Below are 22,673 nucleotides of genomic sequence, written 5' to 3'. Positions count from 1 at the left end.
GATTCGGTCTATCTGATTTATAAATAAAGAAAATAAAAGTGGGGCGAGAACGCATCCTTGTCGAATGCCTCTATTAACACTAAATAGGGGTGTACATTCTCCGGCGGGTCCAAATCTAACTTTGCTTGACAGGCTTTCGTATAATCTAGCAAGGAAGTGGATGATTTCAGTCGGGGCACCCATTTCTAGCAGGACTGGCCATTGGAGCGAGTGTTCCACCAGATCAAATGCCGAACTTAAGTCAGCAAAACACAAGAATAAATTACCCTCTTTGGCTCTTGTGTATTTGCTGATAATAAGTTCCAGGTTCACGCACTGCTCCATTGTGCCAATCCCCTTTCTAAACCCGTACTGCACTGGGGATAAGATGTTCTTTTCCTCGACCCAGGCTTCCAATCTCTCTAAAAGGACTCGACTGAGGATTTTGATTGACGAGTCCAGAAGAGAGATGGGACGGTAGTTACGTGCCTCTGACCTAGAACCTTTCTTGTAAAGGGGTACGACAATGGACTGACCCCATGTTTGTGGAAGCCTGTCTTCTATAGCAGCATTAAAATATCATGTCAATATTGGTGCCCATAGAGTCATTTCATGTTTGTAAAAATCCATAGGCACCACGTCTGGACCTGGGGCTTTACCCCCTTTACTGTTTCTTATCGCCTCTGTAACCTCAGTTAAGGTCACAGATAGCTGCATTTTTTGCCATTTAGAACTGGGCACTATATCTGCGATTAAAATTGGCCCATCTGAATTAGAATCGGAGTTAAAAAAAAAACAGTAAAATGGGCAATCCAGGCGCGACAACTCTCATGGGAGGTAATGTCGGGGATATGCCACACAGTAGCTTATTTCCCCTCTACATTTTGACAGTACGTCCGTCATGAATTGGGCAGGGTTAATTCTAATCCACTTTATTCTCATGCCGTTTGATCTTTCTGCTGTGATTCCTTGGACCGGTCTCCCATATGCATTAGTTTTTGGCCCCCAGCCAGATAATACCAGCGATATGCTGTTATGATCGCTCACTGGTTGCTCGACTACCCATACATTGGAGTAGACTGTTCCATTGGACACCAGGATGCGATCGATGTTAGAGTGGGCATCCCTCTCTCTAAATGACGGGCACTCTCGTTGTCTTTGTTCTTAGTGCAGTCTAGCAGCTCGAGGTCTAATTTGGCTACTAGATTATTCAGGGTACTTCCGTAATTAGTGTGCAGGAAATTATTGTAAACAGTGCTACCTCCGCTATGGTACTCCCCTCGATGACCACAAATCCCCTTCTGTGCATGACAGCATGCTTGGATGTTAAAGTCTCCTGCCCAAATTATTACTGGGGGATCACTTGATAATTCTAATACTCCCTCTATTGCCCGCTCTATATCTAGTACAATCATGCCCCGGTTGGCACCAATAATGTTGTTATAGAAATTTACTATAACTAAGTCCCTACCCTTGCCATGTACTAAACACAGAATCAATGCGTACGGGGCCACCTCCACATAGCCACCAGGACTAAACTCAGTAAGAGTAGTTGATACCAGGGTCAGTAGTCCACCTTTTGCTCTTCCTGCTAATGAAGCCATTGCATCCACACTATATGTTGTGTATCCCTCGACTTGTAATTGGGCTCTATGCCACGTCTCCTGGAGACAAATTATATCATATCCATGTGTAATAAAACTGTTACAGAAGGGCGTGGTTATTTTAGCAGCAATCCCCGCTATATTCCAAGTAATGACCATGAGGCCTTCAACGGTGTTATCAAATGTGGTATCACAAAGTACAACCGGTTCGGGTCTCAGTAGATTATCATCCAGAGTTATGTCTGAAACAGGGATTACATCTCGCTGGGCTGTTTTGTCAATTTTATGCTGGTCATTACTTACTGGCCTTGCTATGGTCTCCCCTACAACTCTGTTTATACTCTGCAACCCTTGATTAATTTCAAGCATTCCCTTAGATACAATTACTTCAGGGCGAGGTGAAGTAGTTTGTTCCCTCAGTCAGTCATTCTCGTCTAATGAACCAAACGCTTGGAATCTGTTATAAGTCGGAATTGCAAAGTTGGCCCATGGATTGTAAAGTGGGGTGGGATCATGAACTGCGTTATGATGGTTAAGATGGGGAGATCTGTGTTGGTCAGCAACCCGAACTGTGGCATATTTTCCTGACTGGCCCCATAGAAATAATGTAAAGGGAGCCGAGTTGTATTGTATTCCTGGTTAGACGGTACGGGTGCATTTAGAATGGAGTCTCTGGCCCAATCAGGGGTCCTAAAATTTATGACTATACAGTCCCCGTCTATCTCTTTTTTACTGGGTCCCAACAATTCTGCTCTCTGTGTTGAGATGATCTGACTTGCCCCACGCATTGGAAACCCGCAGTTTTGAGCTAGCCAATGTAGTGTTTTATTCTTGAGGGTTTGTTGGTTTTCGAATTGGGTGTGCTTAAGCTTTGGAACATTAGCGAGTATAGCTACGTACGCACTGCTTTCCGGTGGTAAATTTATCAAAGCAGGTATTATGTTGTTGATGTTCCGGGCAGGTACTGCCCTGTCCATACTGTTGGATACTAAGCTCCCTTTGCCCCTTTGCCCCGCTACAGATTTCTGCCCCACTATTATATTGGGAGTATTTATAGGTAATTTTGTCGGGGCAGTAGTTGCATTTGCAATGGCCGGGGGACTGGCTACTCTCATTTCACTCCTGGTCAAGATGTTGTTAGGTTTATCCTTGGGGGCATTGGTTGTGGGCTGCTTAATCTGTGTGCTAAGTTGTTCTAGCAGATCTAAATTGGCTATTCCCAGCTTTTCTAGATTATCTACCTTATCCGTTAATGTCCTCAGTCTTTCTGCCAGTGGTAAAGTGTGGGATTTTACCAAGTGCTCTAGCTGTAATATGAGGTCCTCCATGCTAATAGGGAGTGAGGCTTGTTGAGCAGTGGCATGAATTTCATTTAGTTGTAAATTTCTGCTCTGCTGTAATATGTTTCCCCTCCCCACTTGTGTCAGGGTAGTTTGAACTAGTCTCTTCTTTTTTCTTCTATATATCCTCCCATGTTTGTTTACAGTTACCAATTTCCTGCCGGGTGCTAGTTTATATTTGGACCGACCAAATCCATGATCACTCGCACTGTGTGACGGACTCGTGTTGACTATCTCATCTGTTAAGTTGGTGTCATTATTATCACAGTCATCTAACTCCACTCTAACGTTTGACACATCGATCACTGTAGGGGGGAGAGGTCTCAGTAGGCTGTAAATTGGGTGTTACGGACAGCCTACTTTCCCGGGCAGTAAACACAGTAGGTGGTGACTGTTGTAATACATCATCATAATTCTGACCACTACCCGGTAAGTCCACATAAGAGTGCAGAATCCTGTGACATAGCTGTTATTATAGATGTATTTGCAGGTGCATTAGCTCCCTGTGTAGGGTGAGATATCAAACACGTACTAGGTGGTAATGATAGGCGTCTTTCGGTATTTTCTATAGCGGTGACAACAACCCCAATTGTTTGTTGTAACATTTTGTCAATAGCAGTTAAGGTTGGAAGTGGGGTTGTTGCCTGGGCTAATTTCCTTGTCGTGGATCGGGTAGACATTGGTGGCTTTTGACCATGATTCCACTTGGATACCTTAATGGGGTCTATATGGGGCTGTAAACAACTCGCGCACAGTTCAGCATGAATGTTGTATTGCTAGAGGGAGAGGTGTGGCACCGCGGCCAGGGCGACTGATGCTGGAATCTGGGGATCACGGTTCGATCCCCGGCTCCGGCGGCAGGTTAGCCCAGCACCATGTGACTCTGGGCAATAGCTTGCTTAATCTTCCCGACGGCCCCCAGCGCCTAGAGACCCTTAGGGGTGATTGTGCGTGTTACAAATGTGGATTATTATTATTATTACCTTGCACGATATCCTGCTGCGAAATCAAGGGACGTGGCCCAGACCAGACTTCTCAGGCCTAAGAGGGCCCGCCCTTTGCCCGGGCTTAGCCCCGGGCACTCCCGCGCGCTCCCGCGACACGGATGAGGAGCTTGAATTATGGCGCCTCCGGGCGCGTGTGGTGACGTGGCGCCGCTCAGCCCCCTGGGGATGGTAGTCCTCCGCTCGGCGGCCGCTTTGATGGGGATGCGGCGGCGGGAGGACTACGGGTCAGCAGGGCAGTTCTATCGAGCGGCAACAAGGAGGATGGCGGTCACGGGCTCCCAGCAGCCAGACAGCAAAGACACCCGCTTCCCCGATGAGGAGCTTTATTTATGGCGCCTCCGGGCGCGTGTGGTGATATGGCGCCGCTCAGCCCCCTGGGGATGGCAGTCCTCCGCTCGGCGGCCGCTTTGATGGAGATGCGGCGGCGGGAGGACTACGGGTCAGCAGGGCACTTCTATCGAGCGGCAACAAGGAGGATGGCGATTACGGGCTCCCAGCAGCCAGACAGCAAAGTCATGTCTTCCCTGGACCAGATTCAAGCATCCTAGGACCGGTTTCTGGCTATCAGCCGTCATCAGCCAGGATAGCTTGATTCCAGTGGCATGGAGAGCACAGGACTCACTTCTGAGCATACCTGTCCCACTCGGGGTGACAAATGCAAAAACAACAATTGAAGGACGGAATGTTGCACAATGGCAAAACATTCACCCCCAGTCACAGATCTGGGTTTAATACATTGTTATTTTGCTCAACACACCACCCCACTTCAGACATGGCCATATGCAAATCAGTCTTGACCTTGTGCCTCATGGGAACAGTCCAGCCCGAACTGCCAAGGCATGTCTTCCCTGGACCGGAATCAAGCATCCTAGGACCGGTTTCTGGCTAACAGCCGTCATCAGCCAGCATAGCTTGATTCCAGTGGCATGGAGAGCAAGGGACTCACGTCTAAGCATATATATATATATATATATATATATATATATATATATATATATATATATATATATATATATATATATATATATATATATATATATATATATATATATATATATATATATATATATATATATATATATATATATATATATATATATATATATATATATATATATATATATATCTTTCTATATATATTTGTATAAACTCCGGGGTCCCACACATGGGCGGGGATAATTCACTGCTTATGACTATTGATGAGTATCCCCTGGAAGATAAACACAGTGATTCACTAATAAACCGAGGACCATGAAAAACAAGTGTTTGCACTGTGCAGCGTCATTCTACTATTTAAAGAAACAACTTTTAGTAGGTACCGCTGTGGGGCACATTAAAGTAATGGTTGCAATATTGAGCCTCTCAGACAACAGGAGACACAGTCGCTGATGCCCCCCAAGATAGAGAGCGTGCCGCATGAAAAAAAATATTTGCAATGCAATAGGTCTCATTTAAATGTGAAACCTGTGGCATGGCAATAAGCAACCGCCATTTTCCTGGCTCTATAAAGAAAAAGTGCAAGTACCGTGTAACAACCAAGTAAAGGGCCCAGTAGCCATGGGAGGAAACAAATGACGACATGGCTGTACGAAGGAGGGACTAACAAGCCTGTTACGGAATCAATCGCCAGCATTTACGAAGTACAAAGACACAAGCCAATGAATAAAAAGTGGGCGGGGCTTCTCCTCCATACACTACCTACAACAGATCGCCAGAGCAGCACTTGCGCGCTGAGTCAGGCTCGACCTAAAAAATGGCGGTCGGAAGCTAGTTTTCTATTTATTTACTTTTGTTTCAATGGCGGCACCACACTTTAACTTTAAACATCTTAAGCTAAAGTGCGGGTGCCGCAATTGGTTCAGAAGTAAAGAAATAGAAAGAATTTCTCTATTTCTTTACTTTTGAAGTAATTGCAGCACCCGCGATTCAGCTTAAGATGTTTAAAGCTAAAGCGCAGGTACCACCATTATAATCAAAGTAAATAAAGAGAAAAAAATGCACAGAACTAATAAACGAAAGGTGTGACTGCCATTTTTCCAGCGAAGGCGTGTCGCACTGGAAAAATAAAAAAATAATAAAAAGAATTGCAGGAGAGCATGGAGCTCTGGAACATCTGTCATGGCTTGGGCCCTCGTGACCAATGTTGTTTTACAATCTCACAGAGGAATAACAGAATAAATTTTTAAAAAACACAGTGCGGTATAGAGTTTGGGTAAATTCTCTTAGGATGCCAGCAGGGTCGGGTTGAACTCAGTCTGCTGGTGGGACTGCTTAACATATGAATGTGCCGGCGGAGTTGGTTACAAGCCTCTGACTGCGAGGCAGGGGCAAGTGAATGTGAATGATACACCAGGCCTCAAGGCGCTATTGCTGCAGAGCTAAGCCTGAGGTGCTGCATTGTCGACAATATCCCTGCAGTTATACCATGCAATAAAACTGCATTCTTCAGCCACAAACAACTTTCACATAGAAATAATTATTGTGAATATCCGGCTTTAATATTCCACTCTTACACGCTCAGAGGAGGTAAAAGTGACGCAATTCTGAACCCCAATAGCAGCCTTTATGTAATATATTAAAAAAATTCAATGACTGCTCTTCTGATCTGGCCCACCCGACAGCAATTTAGGGCATCACGATGAAAAAAAAAGCATTTGCAATGCGATGGGTCACGCATTTACGCATGTTTAAGCTAATTGCATTGTAAATGACAAAGCCTTTCATTTAGGTTTTAAAACCCAAAACATAAATAAAAGGTATTGTCATTTACAATGCCAATAACTCAAACTCGCGTAAATGTGAGACCTATTGCATGGCAAATGCTTGTTCTTGGCTGGCTCTGTGGACAACGAATGGTGCCTTGAACATTGCCCTTTTAGCAGTAGAGCGACTGAAGTACTGGAGTTGTGCATTCTCCTGGATGAAGAGTGCTCCACTAGAGTGGATAGAGCAGCAGTTAGTCCAGTTGAAGAAATATCCTGCGTTACACTGCAGTCCTCATTGCGTTCCTTACATCTCGTCACCCTGCACCTCGTCTGGTCCTTGGCAGGGGAAGCACACAGTAGAAACCAGTCTTCGGTTGCAGGTTAAGTGGTTATTTTCACGAGCACCGCGCCGAGCACCTGCAAGACGGCAAGTAGATAATTTAAAAAGCAGAATATATTCAATGAAAAACATGAGCTGATTTAAAGAGATTCCCTGCTTTCCACAGCCCAGGACTCTCTTCCTTTTCCCTTTCTTTCCTGATTGAACTATCTGTGGAGGCACAATGCGTTTTTTAGGAGCCCGTCACTTCCTGGAGAGCTGTATTTTGGTTCAGGTCGCGATCACCCAGGAGGAAGTTGGGAAACTGGCAGCAAGAGTCTGTAGTGGGACTACATACACACTTGCGGGTGTTTAGCGACACACGGCCTGTGTAAGTGCCTTAGTTTATAGCATCAGGAGCGGCCGGGTTTTTATGTTTGTAATGGGTCGCCCCCCTCAGTGCACATCTATTTCTTCTTACCTGCTGGGCTGCCAAGACCCACAGAACAGATAGAAAGAATACAATGAGGCAGTATTTGCAATGCTATAGGTCTCGCATTTAACCGGCTGCTTCAAAAGTGAAAGCGGGCATGGCCTGCTGAATGTAAGCAAAGCACGTCGTCGTGCCTAAAGTGGGAAAAACAAAATAAATAAAATAGTACACGAACCATCTAACAACTAAGTAAAGGGGCCAGTAACCATGGGAGGTTACAAACGAAGACATGGCTGTACTAAAGAGGGACTAACAAGTCTATTTAGGAATCAGAAGACAGCATTTACGAAGGGCAAAGACACAAGCCAAAGAAAAATATGGGTGGGGGAGTGGGCGGGGCTCCTGTCCCGTACTGAACTACAACAGGTCAACCCCAGAGCAGCGCTTGTGCGCTGGCTCGACCTAAAATGTTTATATTTTTGTATATTTCTTCATTTGTAAATTAAATATTTAATCATTTGTTTATTTGTTTGATGTATACCTCTTTCTGTATTTTTGTGTATTGTTTTGAGCTTCTGATCGTGGCAAATGCTTGGCCTGGTCCCCAGATTCCAGTCTTGACTTAGTAGAGGTCCACAGAAGTCAAAAGGTAAAGAAGAAAACAAGTTACTTACCTGTAATTTCAGTTTGTGAATCTATGAAAGATACCCCAATACTGGCTAAGAACACGAGTTACTTACCTGTGATTTCAGTTTTCCAGTATTGGTATCTTTTCATAGATTCACATGCTTAGAAATCATCCCCGCCGACGAGGTGGGAGTCTCGCGGTACAATAAAATATATATATATATATATATAATGGTCATGAAAACATTATACAATAGGTTACTATGGACTACACTAGCCTATCTTAGTCCTTTTGTAAAAACAACCAAATCTGGAACACAGCCAATCAGGCTCTAGTACCCTCTTAGAACACTCCACAGAGAGGCAAACCCTCAGATTTTCGTAGCAAAAGTGACAGTAAGCATATAATAGCAATACGGTAATCCTCTCAGGAGCGGAGGGTGGGTCGCATGTGAATCTATGAAAGATACCAATACTGGATAACTGAAGTCACAGGTAAGTAACTCGTTTTCTTAGCCAGTATTGGGGTATCTTTCATAGATTCACATGCTTAGAATCAGAATAGTTAGCAGTAAAATCCTAAGTTGTATGGTGGATGGTGGGTATCATAAGAAACAGAATAGATATCTCGTAATACCAATACAGCAATGCAATATAACATTCTAATCCTAATAAGGGAAGACATTATGTGTATATATATATCTATATATATATATATATATATATATATATGAGAAGCATAGTATCAAAATAGAAAAGAAACAATACACCTTGTATGTGTTAGTATGTAATGACATAATCACCTCCTTACAAAAGGCTCACCTTATTTAAAAAGGTTTCACCACACTGCTTGACCCACAGCTGATCGAGACAGTAATGGCGTGGAAAAGTGTGCACATTTTACCTGGTTGCAGCATGGCAAATCTTCTCCAAAGGTACTCCGGCAAAAAGAGCAGTGGATGAGGACATTGCCGTTGTAGAATAAGCCTTGGGTTTCACAGACAAAGAATGCCCAGCTTTAGTATGGCTGAATTGGATCATAGATGCAATCCACCTGACAATAGTGGATTTAGTAACAGCTGTTCCTGGATTTTCACCACCATAAGAAATAAGCAATTGATCTGACTTTCTGATGGACACAGCACATGAGATATAGAATTTCAGACACCTTTTAACTTCCAAGATATGCAAAGTCTTTTCAGCAGAGGAAGACGGATTTGGAAAGAAAGAATGCAGTATAACAGGCTCATTAAGATGGAATGAAGAGGGTACCTTCAGAATAAACGTTGGATTAGTTCTGAGGAGAACATAATCATTGGTGAATTTCAAATAAGGTTGTTTGATAGTGAAAGCCTGAATTTCACTGACTCTCCGAGCAGAGGTTAGTGCCACTAAAAGTGCAGTTTTCCAGGCGAGGTACTTGAGGTCAGCATTGTGAACAAGCTCAAATGGATGCTTCATGAGCTGTTGTAACACCAGGTTAAGCCTCCATTCTGGGGGAGGAGCTCTGATGGGTGAATAGCTCTGAAAAGCCCCTTTAGAAATTGTTTAATTAAACGATTAGAGCAAAGGGATGCAGCTACTGCAGAACGTCTGTAGGTCGAAATGGCCACTAAATGTAGTTTAACAGATGTAAACGTGAGACCAGACTTAGATAATGAAAGAAGATAAGGCAAAACTTTATCCCAAGAAAATCTTAAAGGATGTATATCTTTATCACTGCACCAAGAACAGAATCGTTTTCATTTCAAAGCATAAGTCTTTAGAGTAGAAGGAGCTCTTGCCCTTGCAAGTATATCTCTACAATCCTGGGGCATATCTATCTCCTTGAATTCTGTGAATTCAGAAACCATGCATGAAGATGCAATTGGGCTGGATGAGGGTGAAGAATCTGGCCCTTGAACATTGACAACAGGATCGGAACTGCAGGAAGACGGTATGGTCTGCGTTTGGACAGTAGGAGAAGCTCCGTGAACCAATGCTGAAGCGGACATCGCAGAGCAACGAGAATCATTCAGCATGATTTCATTTTGAGCTTGCACAGAAGTCTTAGGAGCAACAAAAAGGTGGAAAATGCGTAAGCAAAGATCTCTGTCCATCTCATCATGAAGGCGCTCCCCCGCGAGCCCTTTTCCGGTTCCCAACTGGCAAAGAATGGGCACTTCCGAATGTTTTTGGAGGCAAAGAGATCTAGATTTGGTCTGCCCCACATCCGAAATATGTGTTCCACCACTGATTGATCCAACTCCCATTCGTGACAGGATTTCGAAGTCCTGCTCAGAGGGTCCACCAGAGTGTTGTGAATTCCTGGCAAATGTTCCACCTTTATTGTGATGTTGTGAAAAAGTAGCAATTCCCAAATGCTTTGAGGTTCTTGAGACAGAATGTGTGAACGGGTACCTCCTTGCTTGTTTAAGTAATGCATGCAAGTGGTGTTGTCGGTTCTGATGAGAACTGTTGGTTGACCCTTGAAGCCTTGGGAGAAAAGACTGCAACCCCAGGAAAATGGCACGAAGCTCTATAAGTTGATATTCATTTTTGCCATCGCAGCGGACCACTTTCCTCTTATGCAAAGATCTTGAAGGTGTGTGCCCTACCCTTCTAGGGAGGCATCCGTAGTCTGGATGAACCCCAGCACAGAAGGAAGAAAAGTAAGCCAGATTGAGTCATTCTGGGAGCGCAGCCACCAAAGCAGCACTTCCCGCATAATTGGAGTTATTTTCACTATGTCTTCGAAGGACTCCGAGATCTGCAGCCATTGACTGTCTAGTTCCTCCTGGGTCGGCCTCATCCTTAGACTGGTGTGAGGTACCAACAGGATTGCTGAAGATAGTATTCCCACGAATGATTGGAGGATTCTCACAGAAGCGAACTGCCTTCTTTGGAGGTCTGATGCTAGAGAAATCAGACATGATTGTCTTTCTTTGGACAAGAATGCCTTGTCCTGGATAGTATCCAAGACTGCCCCCAGAAATGGAATCCTTTGAGAAGGATGAAGACTGATTTTTGGATGTTGAGGGACAGTCCCAGGGATTGAAATAGTTGAAGACATGTGGATGTTGCTCGAGAGGCCTGCCGAAAAGAAGGAGTCTTTATTAGCCAATTGTCCAGATAAGGGAAAAGTTGTAAGCCTTGAAGTCTGAGGTGAGCTGCCACCGGGGCCAGGAACTTTGTAAAGACTCTCGGGGTTGAACGTAGACAGTAGGGAAGGACTTTGAATTGAAAGTGAGCACCTGCTACAGTGAAACAGAGAAATTTCCAAGGTTTGGGGTGAATGGGGATGTGGAAGTATGCATCCTGGAGATCTAATGTTGTCATGAAATCTGCATGGTCCAGAAGCTGAAGGATTTCTTGGAGCGTGACCATGCAAAAGGATTTCTTTTGAAGATATTTGTACAGCTTTCTTGCTTTTTTACTAGAAAAAAGCGGGAATAAAACCCTTTCCCTACTTGAGACCGAGGCACTCTTTCTATCGCTCCTTTCGAAAGCATGGCTTTTGCTTACTTCCTGAGAAGAGCAAGATGTGGTGGATGTTTCTTTAAAGGTGGGTGAGGAGGAGGGATGCTGAAAATTCCAGGGTGTACCCAAATTTGAGAATATCAAAGAACCACTTGTCGGTGGTCAATCGTTTCCAATTGTTGAGATGTTGTGATACATTCGGAATCCTGGAAATAAGGTGTGGCAGAGCTTCTGCAGGTGCTAGGAAGTCGTCACTGTTTTCTAGCAGAATCTGCCCTGTTAGTCTGTCATCTTCTATTCTGCTGTCTGTAAGCGGCAGCCGAGGGTTTCTGTAGTGCTGCTGCTGCTGCTGTTGATAGTTATATCTTCTCTGATAGCCTTGGGACTGGTATCATTGATTGCCACCACAAAAGGATTAAGATCCTCTGCCCCTGGATCCCCGAAAAGGAGTCTTCCTATATTGTAAGGTGCCACGGGCTCTGGCAGTGTCAGTATCTTTTTTTGATGTCTTACAGAGCCTCATCTATATGTCTACCAAAGAGCAAATCCCCATCGAATGGCATGTCCAAAATCTTTGTCTGTACCTCAGGGCGAAAGGTGGTAGATTTCAACCATCCCTGATGTCTGAGGACTGCCGCTCCAGCTGGTTGACGGAAACCTAAGGAGGCTAGGTCCATAGATACATCAATTATTTCGGATGCAGCTCTTTCTCCTTCAAAGAGAATTTTCCTTGCCTCCTGCTTCTTTTCATCAGGTAAGTAATCAAGATATGGAGCAATGTCCGACCATAGTTGGCGGTCATATCTCCCTAGAATTGCCAGGTAGTTTGTGGCACGAACTGAAGGACCAGCCATGGTGGTGAATCGCATACTGATGTTATCAAGGCGCCTTCCATCCTTATCTGGCGGTGCTGTAACAGGAATGGATGGATTCCGAGACTTACTTTGAGCAGCCTGTGAAATAACTGAATCTGGTCTAGAATGACAGGACAGATAAGCAGGAGCATTATCTTGTGCTTTGTATTTTTTATCGATTCTAGGAAGAATCGCAGGTACTGAAAATTGATTTTTCCTTATTTTAATTCCTTTTTCCCCAGATATGATCTATCATAGGGATAGAACGGACGGACTTCCTACTCTGGTCTAAAATCGTAAAGAAAACAATTGGTTTTCTTTACAGATACAGGAAGGTGAAACTAGGTTGCCACACTCTCCATTATTGCATGAAAACCTCCACTATCTTCAGGAGGGGAATCTACTGCCTGAGGAACTAGTGAAGATGGCGTAGGGATCAAGTATTCGTCCCATTCATCCACAGTCGTGGGCAAATTTGGCAGTTCCCCATCCTCTGCAACAGTATCGTCATCATCCTGGATTGAATGCTGCACAGGTAAAACATCCTGAGGTTCATCAATAGGTTGTGTTGGTACAGGCGCTGTTGGTGGAAAGCTTGCATAATAATCTTTTAGCATAGTCATCAGGTCTTGCACCAAGGCAATAGGCATTTGCACCATAGGTTCCTGCTGCAATGGGGTCTCTTGAGGACCACGTAATGACTCACAAGGGTCATAGTACTCTTCCTCATCTTCTTCATCCTGATATTTATTCCGGAGCTAAGAAGGATTGCATGCTGGGCTAAAAAGCCCATCATCTGACTCTTCAAGATAGTGACTAGGGGGCGAGGGTGAAATATGAGAAACTCCTGGAAATAGTTTCTTGAAGATAGGAACATCAATGCTAGTTTCGATGTCAAAACTGGTGTAATTTGGAAAGATGTAGGCCTCTTACGCTTCAGCGTCAACGAGATATACATAGACAGTGATTCAGTCCCAGCCAAAATAGCCATAACAGAAGTTACCATCGACGTTGTCATCATCAACGTAGTTGACGGATAAACCATCGTCGACGATGCTGTCGTTGTCGAAGCCGCTGCTGTCATCGATGCTGTACTCGTCAAGGGGAGTTGAATCGTCGTCGACGGTGGACCCTTCGACTGGAGTTGAATTGTCGTCAAACCCGTCGTCTGGAGTTGAATCGTCGTCGACGGCGGAAGCTTCGACGGCAGGTGACTCGTTGACAACGAGGTGGGCGCCAATAAGAAATTACTAGTCATCGTCACTGGTACCGTCGACGGCGACGAAGCAGGCAACGTTATCATCGTCGACCGTGCCATCGTCGACGGCGGAATGTTCTTCGTCGACGAAGAGGAAGCACTCACCGTCTGACGAGATTTAGTCATCGACAATACTTTTTTCTACGTCGAAGGAGTCCTGATAGACTCTGTGTGAGTTTTTTGTTTTGAGGCAGTTTTCAGTGACATTTTTCCTTTTGCACCAGATGTCTCCTCTGAAGAGGATAAAAGCTTCTCTTTTCTAGAGGAAGAGTGACCAGTCTCAGAGTGAGGCTTCTTCAAGGTCTTACTCTGTCGCTCTGGGGAATCATCAGATCTATCCCTCTTTTTGGTTAGAGGGGTGGACACCTGAGAACTAACACTGCCATCATCTCCCGAAACAACGTCAGATGTAGTTTTCAACTTCTCAATCCAAACCAGCAATCTTCCTTCTCTGTCTTTCAAAGTCTTGTCAGGAAATGTTCTACAAATTCAGCAGTCTTTAACTTTGTGAGCTGGATAAAGACAGTAAATACATTCTTTGTGGGGATCTTAAAAATGTAGTCTCTTCTTCCCACATGAAGAACAAGGTAAAAACAAGTCTTTCTTTGAAGTATCAGACATAGGTACACACAAAGTTCAACCAAAGGTAAAGAAAACTGAGCAGAGCTCAGGGAGACTCCCTGTCGCACAACGTGCGGTAGAAAATCAGAGGGCTTGCCGCTCTGTGGAGTGTTCTAAGAGGGTGCTGGAGCCTGATTGGCTGTGTTCCAGATTTGGTTCTTTTTACAAAAGGACTAAGATAGGCTAATGTAGTTACTTTACTAACCAGATTTGGTTCTTTTTACAAAAGGACTAAGATAGGCTAATGTAGTTACTTTACTGTCCATAGTAGCCTATTGTATAATGTTTTTATGACTATTATGTATATATTTTGGTGGAGAAGCGTGGCTCAGTGGTTAGAGGCGGCAGACCCGGAAGCTGAGTTCGACCGTGGACCAGGGTTCGATTCCCCGCCTCGGCGGGTCTCGGGCTCAAAAATTCCACGGACTCGACAATTCTCGCTCCGGTGCCTACTCGAATCACGGGGTCACACTCTGCAACTCTGGGCAATAGCTTGCTTAATCTCCACTACGGCCCCTCGCGGCGGGATGCCTGGCTTTCACCTTGTGGACACCCTGCCGGGGTTTCTCACAGGGGAATACCAGGACGGGTTCCCTAAGCAAGCGCCAGGATGCCCTTTGGGTGACAGGTTTGCGCTATATAAGTACACCTACATTTACATTTACATTTTATTGTACCAGGAGACTCCCACCTGGTCGGCGGGGATGATTCTAAGCATGTCAATCTATGAAAGATACCTCAATACTGGATAACCTCTGGCTTACAGACTTTCGTAGGCCTTAAATAAATGGGGTGCTCTGTGAGTCCTTGTACACAGGAGGGGCAGCAGGAGCCTGTGCTATGCCCAGAGGGAAGAGGGAGTGGCAGACGACCTAACTCTTGGTCCTATCACAATGCCCTTTTCGGTTCACCACTCTGCTTTCAATTTGAAATGCCCTTTCACTGTCACATAGTAACGAAAGGGCGGCATGATAGTGACAGGCATGCAAATGATCCCATGCACAGAAAATTCTTCAGTTAATTATTCATTGTTTGAACGTTTTGGTTTCTCTGACATCTTGGTCAATAAGTATCTATTCACAACAAACAAATGTTAGCTCTTACCTTAGTGGATTGTAAACTGACACTGGAGTGGACATTTCCTGTTCTGTATTTTCCACCTCCTGATGAGAAAATGAGAAATTCAAAATAATGGCAACATAGAGGCACTAATTTTAATTTGATTTATCCGTTCAGAGAACTAACAGTCTTATCTTTTGGGCTTTTGCTAGATTGGTAGGAGCAGCACTAAACCCTTAATCGAATAATATCTTTAAATCACTTGTTCTTCAATTCAAGATTATTTCGCATATGTGTTTTGCCTCTGGTACAAATGAAGTATCAAACCAAGATGTATTCCTTCGGATTCATTTGGATACAAACATACTGTGGGAAGCAGCAAACAGTGCGGGCGGGATCCTTCCATCAATAAATGAGCAGTACACCATGTACTTATTATATAAGGACCTATATCACTGGGGGCGCCTGGAGATCTGGATTGGTCGAATAATTTGTGAAAGACGAATTTCATGCTATGTCTGCTTTATGTTAAGACGGCGTTACCGATTAGAGTTCCCTGTGATATTATTTAAACTATACAGAACAGGATATAAGAATTTATTTGGAATAACAAAACACCAAGGGTCTCGAAATCAGTACTAAACGGATTACAATTGGAGGTCAGTTAAAAGCTCCCGATGTCAACAGGTACATTATAACAGTCCAGATTGCTCCGTCTGTGACATCGGTATCCCGGTTTTATAGCAGACCTGCCTGATATATGAGTCTTTCAGTGGAAACATAGCTCCGACCTGAAACCTAATGTCCTCAACTATCTCTGCTTGGTTAAAACTGGGTATCAATGTGCAATTGATTTTCAATTTGGTAGGACAGATCTTTCTAGAATAACCCTGCTATTGCACTGGAGTGGAGACACCAAGTCAAGTCAAAAGTAAGCTTTATTCGAAAACACATTGTGTATCATAAAAGCGGCATAAAACAACAGCTCTAATTTAAAAATATCTCATTAAAATATAAGAACAAGTCGCTAAAATGAAGAAGTAAAAACCTCAAAGAATAAAAACAAACATAGTTCTCCCCAGGAGACAGTAGAATACATACAGCTGCTTCCTATGTCTTAACACAGCCGATAGGTAAAGTGACAACACAGCACATATGTACAAGACTATGAAGCATTTGCAGATAGGTAAAAGCTGTGCGACAATGTACATATCCAAGTTGTTTTTAGCAACAGTTTAATAAGACATGTTCATGGCTCTGAATAAAACAAACAAAAAACTGAATATGTTTGGTACTTTGCTTAGAAACATTGTCACATGGGCGCGGCAGAAGATCAGAAGCCCAATTATTAGTGCTTGGAAAAGTCATTAGAAGATACAAAATATCCAACCTAACCCTAGTTAGGACGAATCTGTTCCGATTAATAATTATGTTAGCTAGGTAATGTTGCATATCATAACTTGTCAAATTTAGCTGGTTTTTTCGCAGAGGGTTTCATGTTCTCAGAAGATAGCGTCAAATCCTCTAGTAAGGAGAAGAATTTTAGTTTTTGGGCTTTTCTTTGGATACCGATATTGAGCTCTGGGTGGTCAAAAAGTTCAGGGCGACTTATGTCAGCCAAAATGTCATGCACGTCTCTGAGCCAAGGCATTTTCAATGCCCACGAAGATCTTGAACAGTCCTCTATTATAGAGCGATTAAGCATAGTATGTTCCGAAGACCAGATCGTGTCCAGTGCAAAACTGGCTGGACCTTAATCAAATCGGTCAGGTGTGCAACTCCCAGTTCAAAGTGACACACATATGTTTCACATGTTTCATAATCTTTTATTCGGTTACCACTTGTTTGAAACCATAAAAAGTACATAAATAAAACAGTCATTTGTAGCAAAATATTAAACAAAAAATAAATCTACCCAATATAGAAGAGGGGTGAGATAAAAGAAAAAATAATAAGTACAGTTTTCTTTTCTAGATACGTGAACATTTATCAATCAAGAGCATGACGTATCTTAATGCTGATTTTTAAAAAGGTAGCTATGCACTTTGCGAAATGTACTGAGTACAAAAGCTGTAAGGAAGTGAACGCTGGATAGCATGACCTTTGACCAATTGAGCGGAGGAGTGGTAGAATCCAGGTTTTCCGAGGTAATTTATAAAATTTACAAAAGAAAATAACATGGACTGTTGACTGGGTAGATGAACCGTCACACGGACAGTTCGCGATGGAGTTCAACCAATTCTATATTTGGGGAAAGGAAACTAAACGAAAAAAGGAATTGAAACGGAATCTTGTCAGGAGATATTTCTCATAGTTAGACAAATAATATGACAAATATGGTTGCATACCTTTATCAGTCTGAACTGCACAAATTTGGGAATTGGAAGATTTTAAGATCTCGATTGAGCCACGAAGTTCTCTTAGGTGACCCAAGCAGATCCTTTTTAGCTCCCTTCTCGAAATGTCCTCCACGCTAGGTGGATCATCGAAGAAAGAGCTACGTCCAAGATCTCTGAAGAAATTTCCCACGTAAACCAGCCATGGAATCCTTCGCCAATTTGTTAGATCCATACAGTCTTTGATCAAAGAACGTGTTAAATGGCACTCAGCTTTTGTCCATATGCGATGCCATAAAAGGATTGGTTGGGATCGTATGGTATCAGTGATGTAGTCCATGCCTAGCTCATTATGGGAAGCATAGATCGGGGCGCCTTGTGGAAGTGCCAGCAGGTATTTAACAAACCCATTCTCTATTGTCTGGATAGGATCTATTGGGCCATAACCCCAAACTCCGGCGCCATAGGTGGCCACACTATGGCATTTTGCGTAGTATATCTTGAGCAGTTCGGAAGGAGCAGGTTTGCCAAGTTTCCTGGAGAAAGAGACCAGGGCTGGAAAAGAAGTATTCTGCTGGCCGCGGCCTGTCGCCAGTTTAAAGAGTCATCCACCAAAATGCATAAATACGGATAGGCAGATGTTTTTTCCAGCCTTGTTTTTCCGACAAAAATTGGTTTGGGATTCTTGACCCTAGGGCCAACATGCATGGTAAAGGTATTTTTTTTGTGGACTCTAAGGCCAAGAGAACCCATAAAAGAGCAGTATTTATTAAGTTGCTTTTGTAATTGGTTCAATGTTCTGGCAAGAATGACAGAGTCATCTGCGTATAGCAGTGTTGGTATTGGGCGATGGTTAATCTGAGGTAAATCCTGGCTCCCTTCTAACATGGCCAGCTCAAGTCCGTTGGTATAAAGATTAAACCGGAAGGGAGCCAGTACACATCCCTGCCTTACACCTTTTCCAATGGAAAAAGAGGGTGAAAGATCGCCATTAACTCCAAATCTGACACATGCCGTTGCGTCGGAATACAATTCACGGAGGAAAACAATAAGGGCTGGGTCCACCCCAAGGTCCCTAAGAATAGCCCAGAGTTTGGAGTGCAGGACACAGTCAAACGCTGCACTGAGGTCAACGTACACGAGAAAGATGTTACCTCCTTTGGCTCCCGCGTACTTCCCCATCAAGAGGGCAAGATTCAGGGCCTGGTCCACAGTCCCAAGGCCCTTCTGGAAGCCATATTGCAGGTCGGTCATGATGTTATTGGTCTGGGCCCAGACTTGAATTCGATCCAAAACCACCCGACCCGCAACTTTGCCCATGGAGTCCAGAAGGGAGATGGGCCTGTAGCAGGCAGGGTCGTTTCGGTTGCCTTTTTTAAAGATGGGGAGCAAGATTGATGTCGACCATGAATCTATCAGCCCAGTTGTTACAGCTGCAGCCAAGACCTGATGAGAAGTGGAGACCAGAGTTCGAGGTTGTGAAGAAAGAAATCCAACGGGACTCCGTCAGGCCTGGGTGCTTTGCCGGGTTTAGACGCTTTAAGAGCTTTCGCGACCTCTATGTGGTTGAAATGGGTGTTAATCGGGTAGCAGTTTCTCCCCGACTTGCTGCTTCCGCTCTGATCATCACCTGGAGGTTCTGGTTGAGAGTTCCCAAAGATTTTAGAAAAATGGTCGACCCATTCATCTGCTGTCACCGCAACATCTAAGTGCTGTCCTGTTGATGGATCGGCCAGGAAAGGGGATCTAATAACTTGCCAGAAGAGGGCGCTGTCTTTCTTATGGCAGCTGTCGTGTAATTGTGCCCAGAGATTTTGCTTAATTTCTCTCCTACGTTCTGCTCTGGCTATGTTATAGAGTTTCCTTAAGTTGGAAATTTCCAAAGTATCCCTTGTAGTTCTACAGAGGGCTGCCTTTAGATTTGAAAGAGCCTTTCGACACTTCGTATTAAACCATCTCTCGGTAGTACACTTTTTGCTTTTGTGCTTGGCTGTGAACTCCTCTCTAATTACCGCCAACATTTTTTGAAAACTGGCCATGATAGTTTGTGGAGTAGAGTCTGGAGTTAAGCAGTCAAGAACCCAAGGTCTGGCTTTTACGAGAACCCTCTCGGTGATTTTGGCTGGGTCCACCTTTGCCCATTTGACTGTGAAACCATTCACCTTGTTCATAGTTAATGAGCTTTGTGTTAGCTGGCTGGTGATGTTAGAGTGGAAAAACAAATTTTTAGGAACGACTAACACTGATGGGAAAATGGTCACTACTAACGTCAGTCCCGGTATGAAAATTTGCCACTTGACCCTTCAAACTGTGAGAGGACATGATATAATCAATAGTAGTGGAAAACCCCCTACCATGAAAGGTTGGTAAAAAGTCAGATGGAGGTTCTACTAAATCATTAACAAAATCAAGCTCTAGTGAGAAGAAGGACTCATTTAGTATGTTTCCGCAGATAGAATACGCAAAATGGGGCAATGGACTACCATGTTCATCCAGTAAGCCACAGTTTCCGTTTTTATAGTTAGTGCATAGTGGAAGATTAAAATCACCACCCCAGACCACGTATGCTGGGGTTGTCTGAAACTCATTACGCAAGGTTATTAAAAAAGTGCTGATTTCATTAAGGATTTTTATACAATCCGTTGTTCCAAGATTATTATAGAAATTAACTAAAAAATAAGTACTATTTTTGCTAAATTTTAGCTGCAGGATTTGATACCTCGGGTCTTCTTTGGACCTGCGTATCGTTAGGGAAGAGAGGGTATTGGCAACGTAAACTGCCAGTCCTCCCTTGGGTCTACCCAGGACACCCTGACTGGCCGGGATGTGAAATGTTTTGTAGCCCGCTAAATGATGTGGAATAGTGGACCATGTATCTTGAAGGCAAACTATCTGATGTTCAGTTATCGTATCCAACCACGGCTGGAGAGACATGTTAGCGCGTAAACCTGCAACGTTCCAATACAAGATTGAAAAGCTCTGATTTATGGTATGGAGATGGTCATTTGGCTGAGGTGGTAGAGTTTCAGGTAACAAAGGATCGGGAGCACGCGTAAGCGGGCACACCGATCGGGCCACGATCCCTGACTTATTATTATTAACAGGGTCCTTAATCTTCAGGAATTTTGGAGCGTTTGTTCCGATGGAAGCCTCCGGGGGTCCATCCGTCATTTTGTTGGGGAGGGCAGAGGAAAGTTCTAGTCTAGTTCTGTCCTCATTAACTTTATGGATGGACATTGTTAATTGTGTGACATTCTGGCAAACTTAATTGTGTTCCAGGGCTAAAAGGAACGCCAGAAACTCTAAGGGCCTGATTCACACTAGTTGCATTCACTATCGCTCAATCTACCATTTCCAAGCAGTCATAACGATTTCTGATTGGAAAACCTTGCCAACCCTCCGTAGGGACGTGGGTCCTGCCTGGATACCAGAACTGTGTCTGCCATTCTCTGCTCCTGTTTCTATATCTGTGGCCCACATGATTCCAGTGCGGTTCAGATGGTTGTTGCCAATTTGGAGTGGGGAAGTATTGATAGGTGTTCACTGGAGGGTAAAAAAAGGAGAGACGTTGGGCGTCAATTCCCCCCCTTTTTTCCAGTGTTGGCCAGGAGCAAATATAGTTGACTGTGGTAGGATCATCACAGTTTACTATAATGCAATCACCTTGTATTGATTTACGTTCATCCCCTATCCAAGTTACTCTGCGGACTGTAGAAATTCTATTTGAGTGACGAGGCTGCAAGGGCCTATTTAAACTGAGCCACTGCAGAACCTTGTTTTTAAGGGACCAAGGAGGTTCGTCATTACCATCCGGTAATTCTGGAACACCGGTAAGAATGACCGTATAGGGTGATGCCTCGGGTGGAAGATGTATGGGGCGCCTTGGCCGTACTCCCCTTTTTTCTACCCCCGAGGATTTTAATCCCGGTGTTTTAGGTGGTAAGGGTGTCTGATTTTTATTGACAGCTAAATCGGAATCTCTCACAAGACCTGGGGGGATCTGGGACGGAACGGTGGCTATTCTGGTCGTGGCCAAACCTACATCAGAGTTTAAAGGGGGAGGGGCTGATGGTACGATGGGCTTTGATTGCGCAATAGAAGCCTTTGCAGCTGTAGTCGGCTTGCTACAAGGACCTGTTTGGGCCATTTGGGGAGCTATTATTGGACATTTAGCTTTCACTTTCCCCTGTTTTGTTTGATCTAAGCTAGACTGAGTAGATGGTGTAACAGATAGAATTGCTATCTGTTTTTCGAGGTGCCTCAAACTAGATTCCAGAGGTTTTAGGTGATGCATAAGAAGCTCCCTGATGCTAGATAATAGAAACGGGGTGGTGTTACAAGTCCTACAGGAGCCGCCTGACAGGCCCATATTGAAAGGATTATCAGGTATGCTATCTGAAATAGTCGCAAGAGGATAATTGGCCTTTAATGCATTTGAGCTAGGAGGAACAGGCTGCCCCCCTCAGGCTCCGTAGGGGCATTTGATCTAGCTAGATTATCATTTATCCTACCGTCCCCCCGTTTTGGAACCGCACCCTCCCTAACCCCACGGGACTGCTTGTCTAGCGAGGTCTCCTGGGTTTGACATAGCTCCAAATCTGGAGTGGTTTCGAGATCCACTGACGAAAGGGAGTCTGGCAAAGAATGGGTTACTGAGAGATCCACCGAACAGGGGACTGTGTGGATTTCTACTGTAGTTATGGATGGTATCAAAGAAGGGGTATTGGAGACTTGTTGGATAGGAGAAGCTACTGTGGCCAGGAGGCCCAAAGAAGAGCGTTTAGCATTTACCAGGTCTAGGGAAACCCTGCGCTCCAACAGGGAAATACTCTGGTCAATGACCTCGTTTGTTCGCGAAATAAATTGGTCAATCGGGCCTGTGAGATGGGTAACACTTGATGCAGATTTGGTTTTACTCCTAGTGCCACTGGTCATGTTGGCCAAATGTAGGGATCAGTCAGTGTTCCAGAGAGACCCTATAAGGGAGGTAAGGAGGGTGGTCCGGTCCGGTCCTTACCGGTCACTAACGGGCAACAACGGGCCCCGCCCTTGGCCCGGGCTTTGCCCGGCGT

At 44.2% G+C, this 22,673-nt stretch overlaps 1 protein-coding gene across 14 annotated transcripts in view; it reads right to left on the bottom strand.

Annotated features, from left to right (window-relative positions):
• The window catches only part of LOC144804990 (V-type proton ATPase 116 kDa subunit a 4-like), a 6,844,636-nt gene that overhangs the window by 5,986,643 nt on the left and 835,320 nt on the right, over positions 1–22,673 (bottom strand). For all 14 annotated transcript variants that reach the window (XM_078671938.1, XM_078672103.1, XM_078672267.1 and 11 more), the window contains one exon: positions 15,311–15,369. In XM_078671938.1, the coding sequence (XP_078528064.1) occupies positions 15,311–15,369 (59 nt within the window). The remainder of the gene's footprint in view (positions 1–15,310; positions 15,370–22,673) is intronic.

The sequence above is a fragment of the Lissotriton helveticus genome, chromosome 1_1, assembly GCF_964261635.1.
Source record: "Lissotriton helveticus chromosome 1_1, aLisHel1.1, whole genome shotgun sequence".
Classification (NCBI taxonomy): Eukaryota; Metazoa; Chordata; class Amphibia; order Caudata; family Salamandridae; genus Lissotriton; species Lissotriton helveticus.
This window is presented reverse-complemented; position numbering and strand designations above follow the sequence as displayed.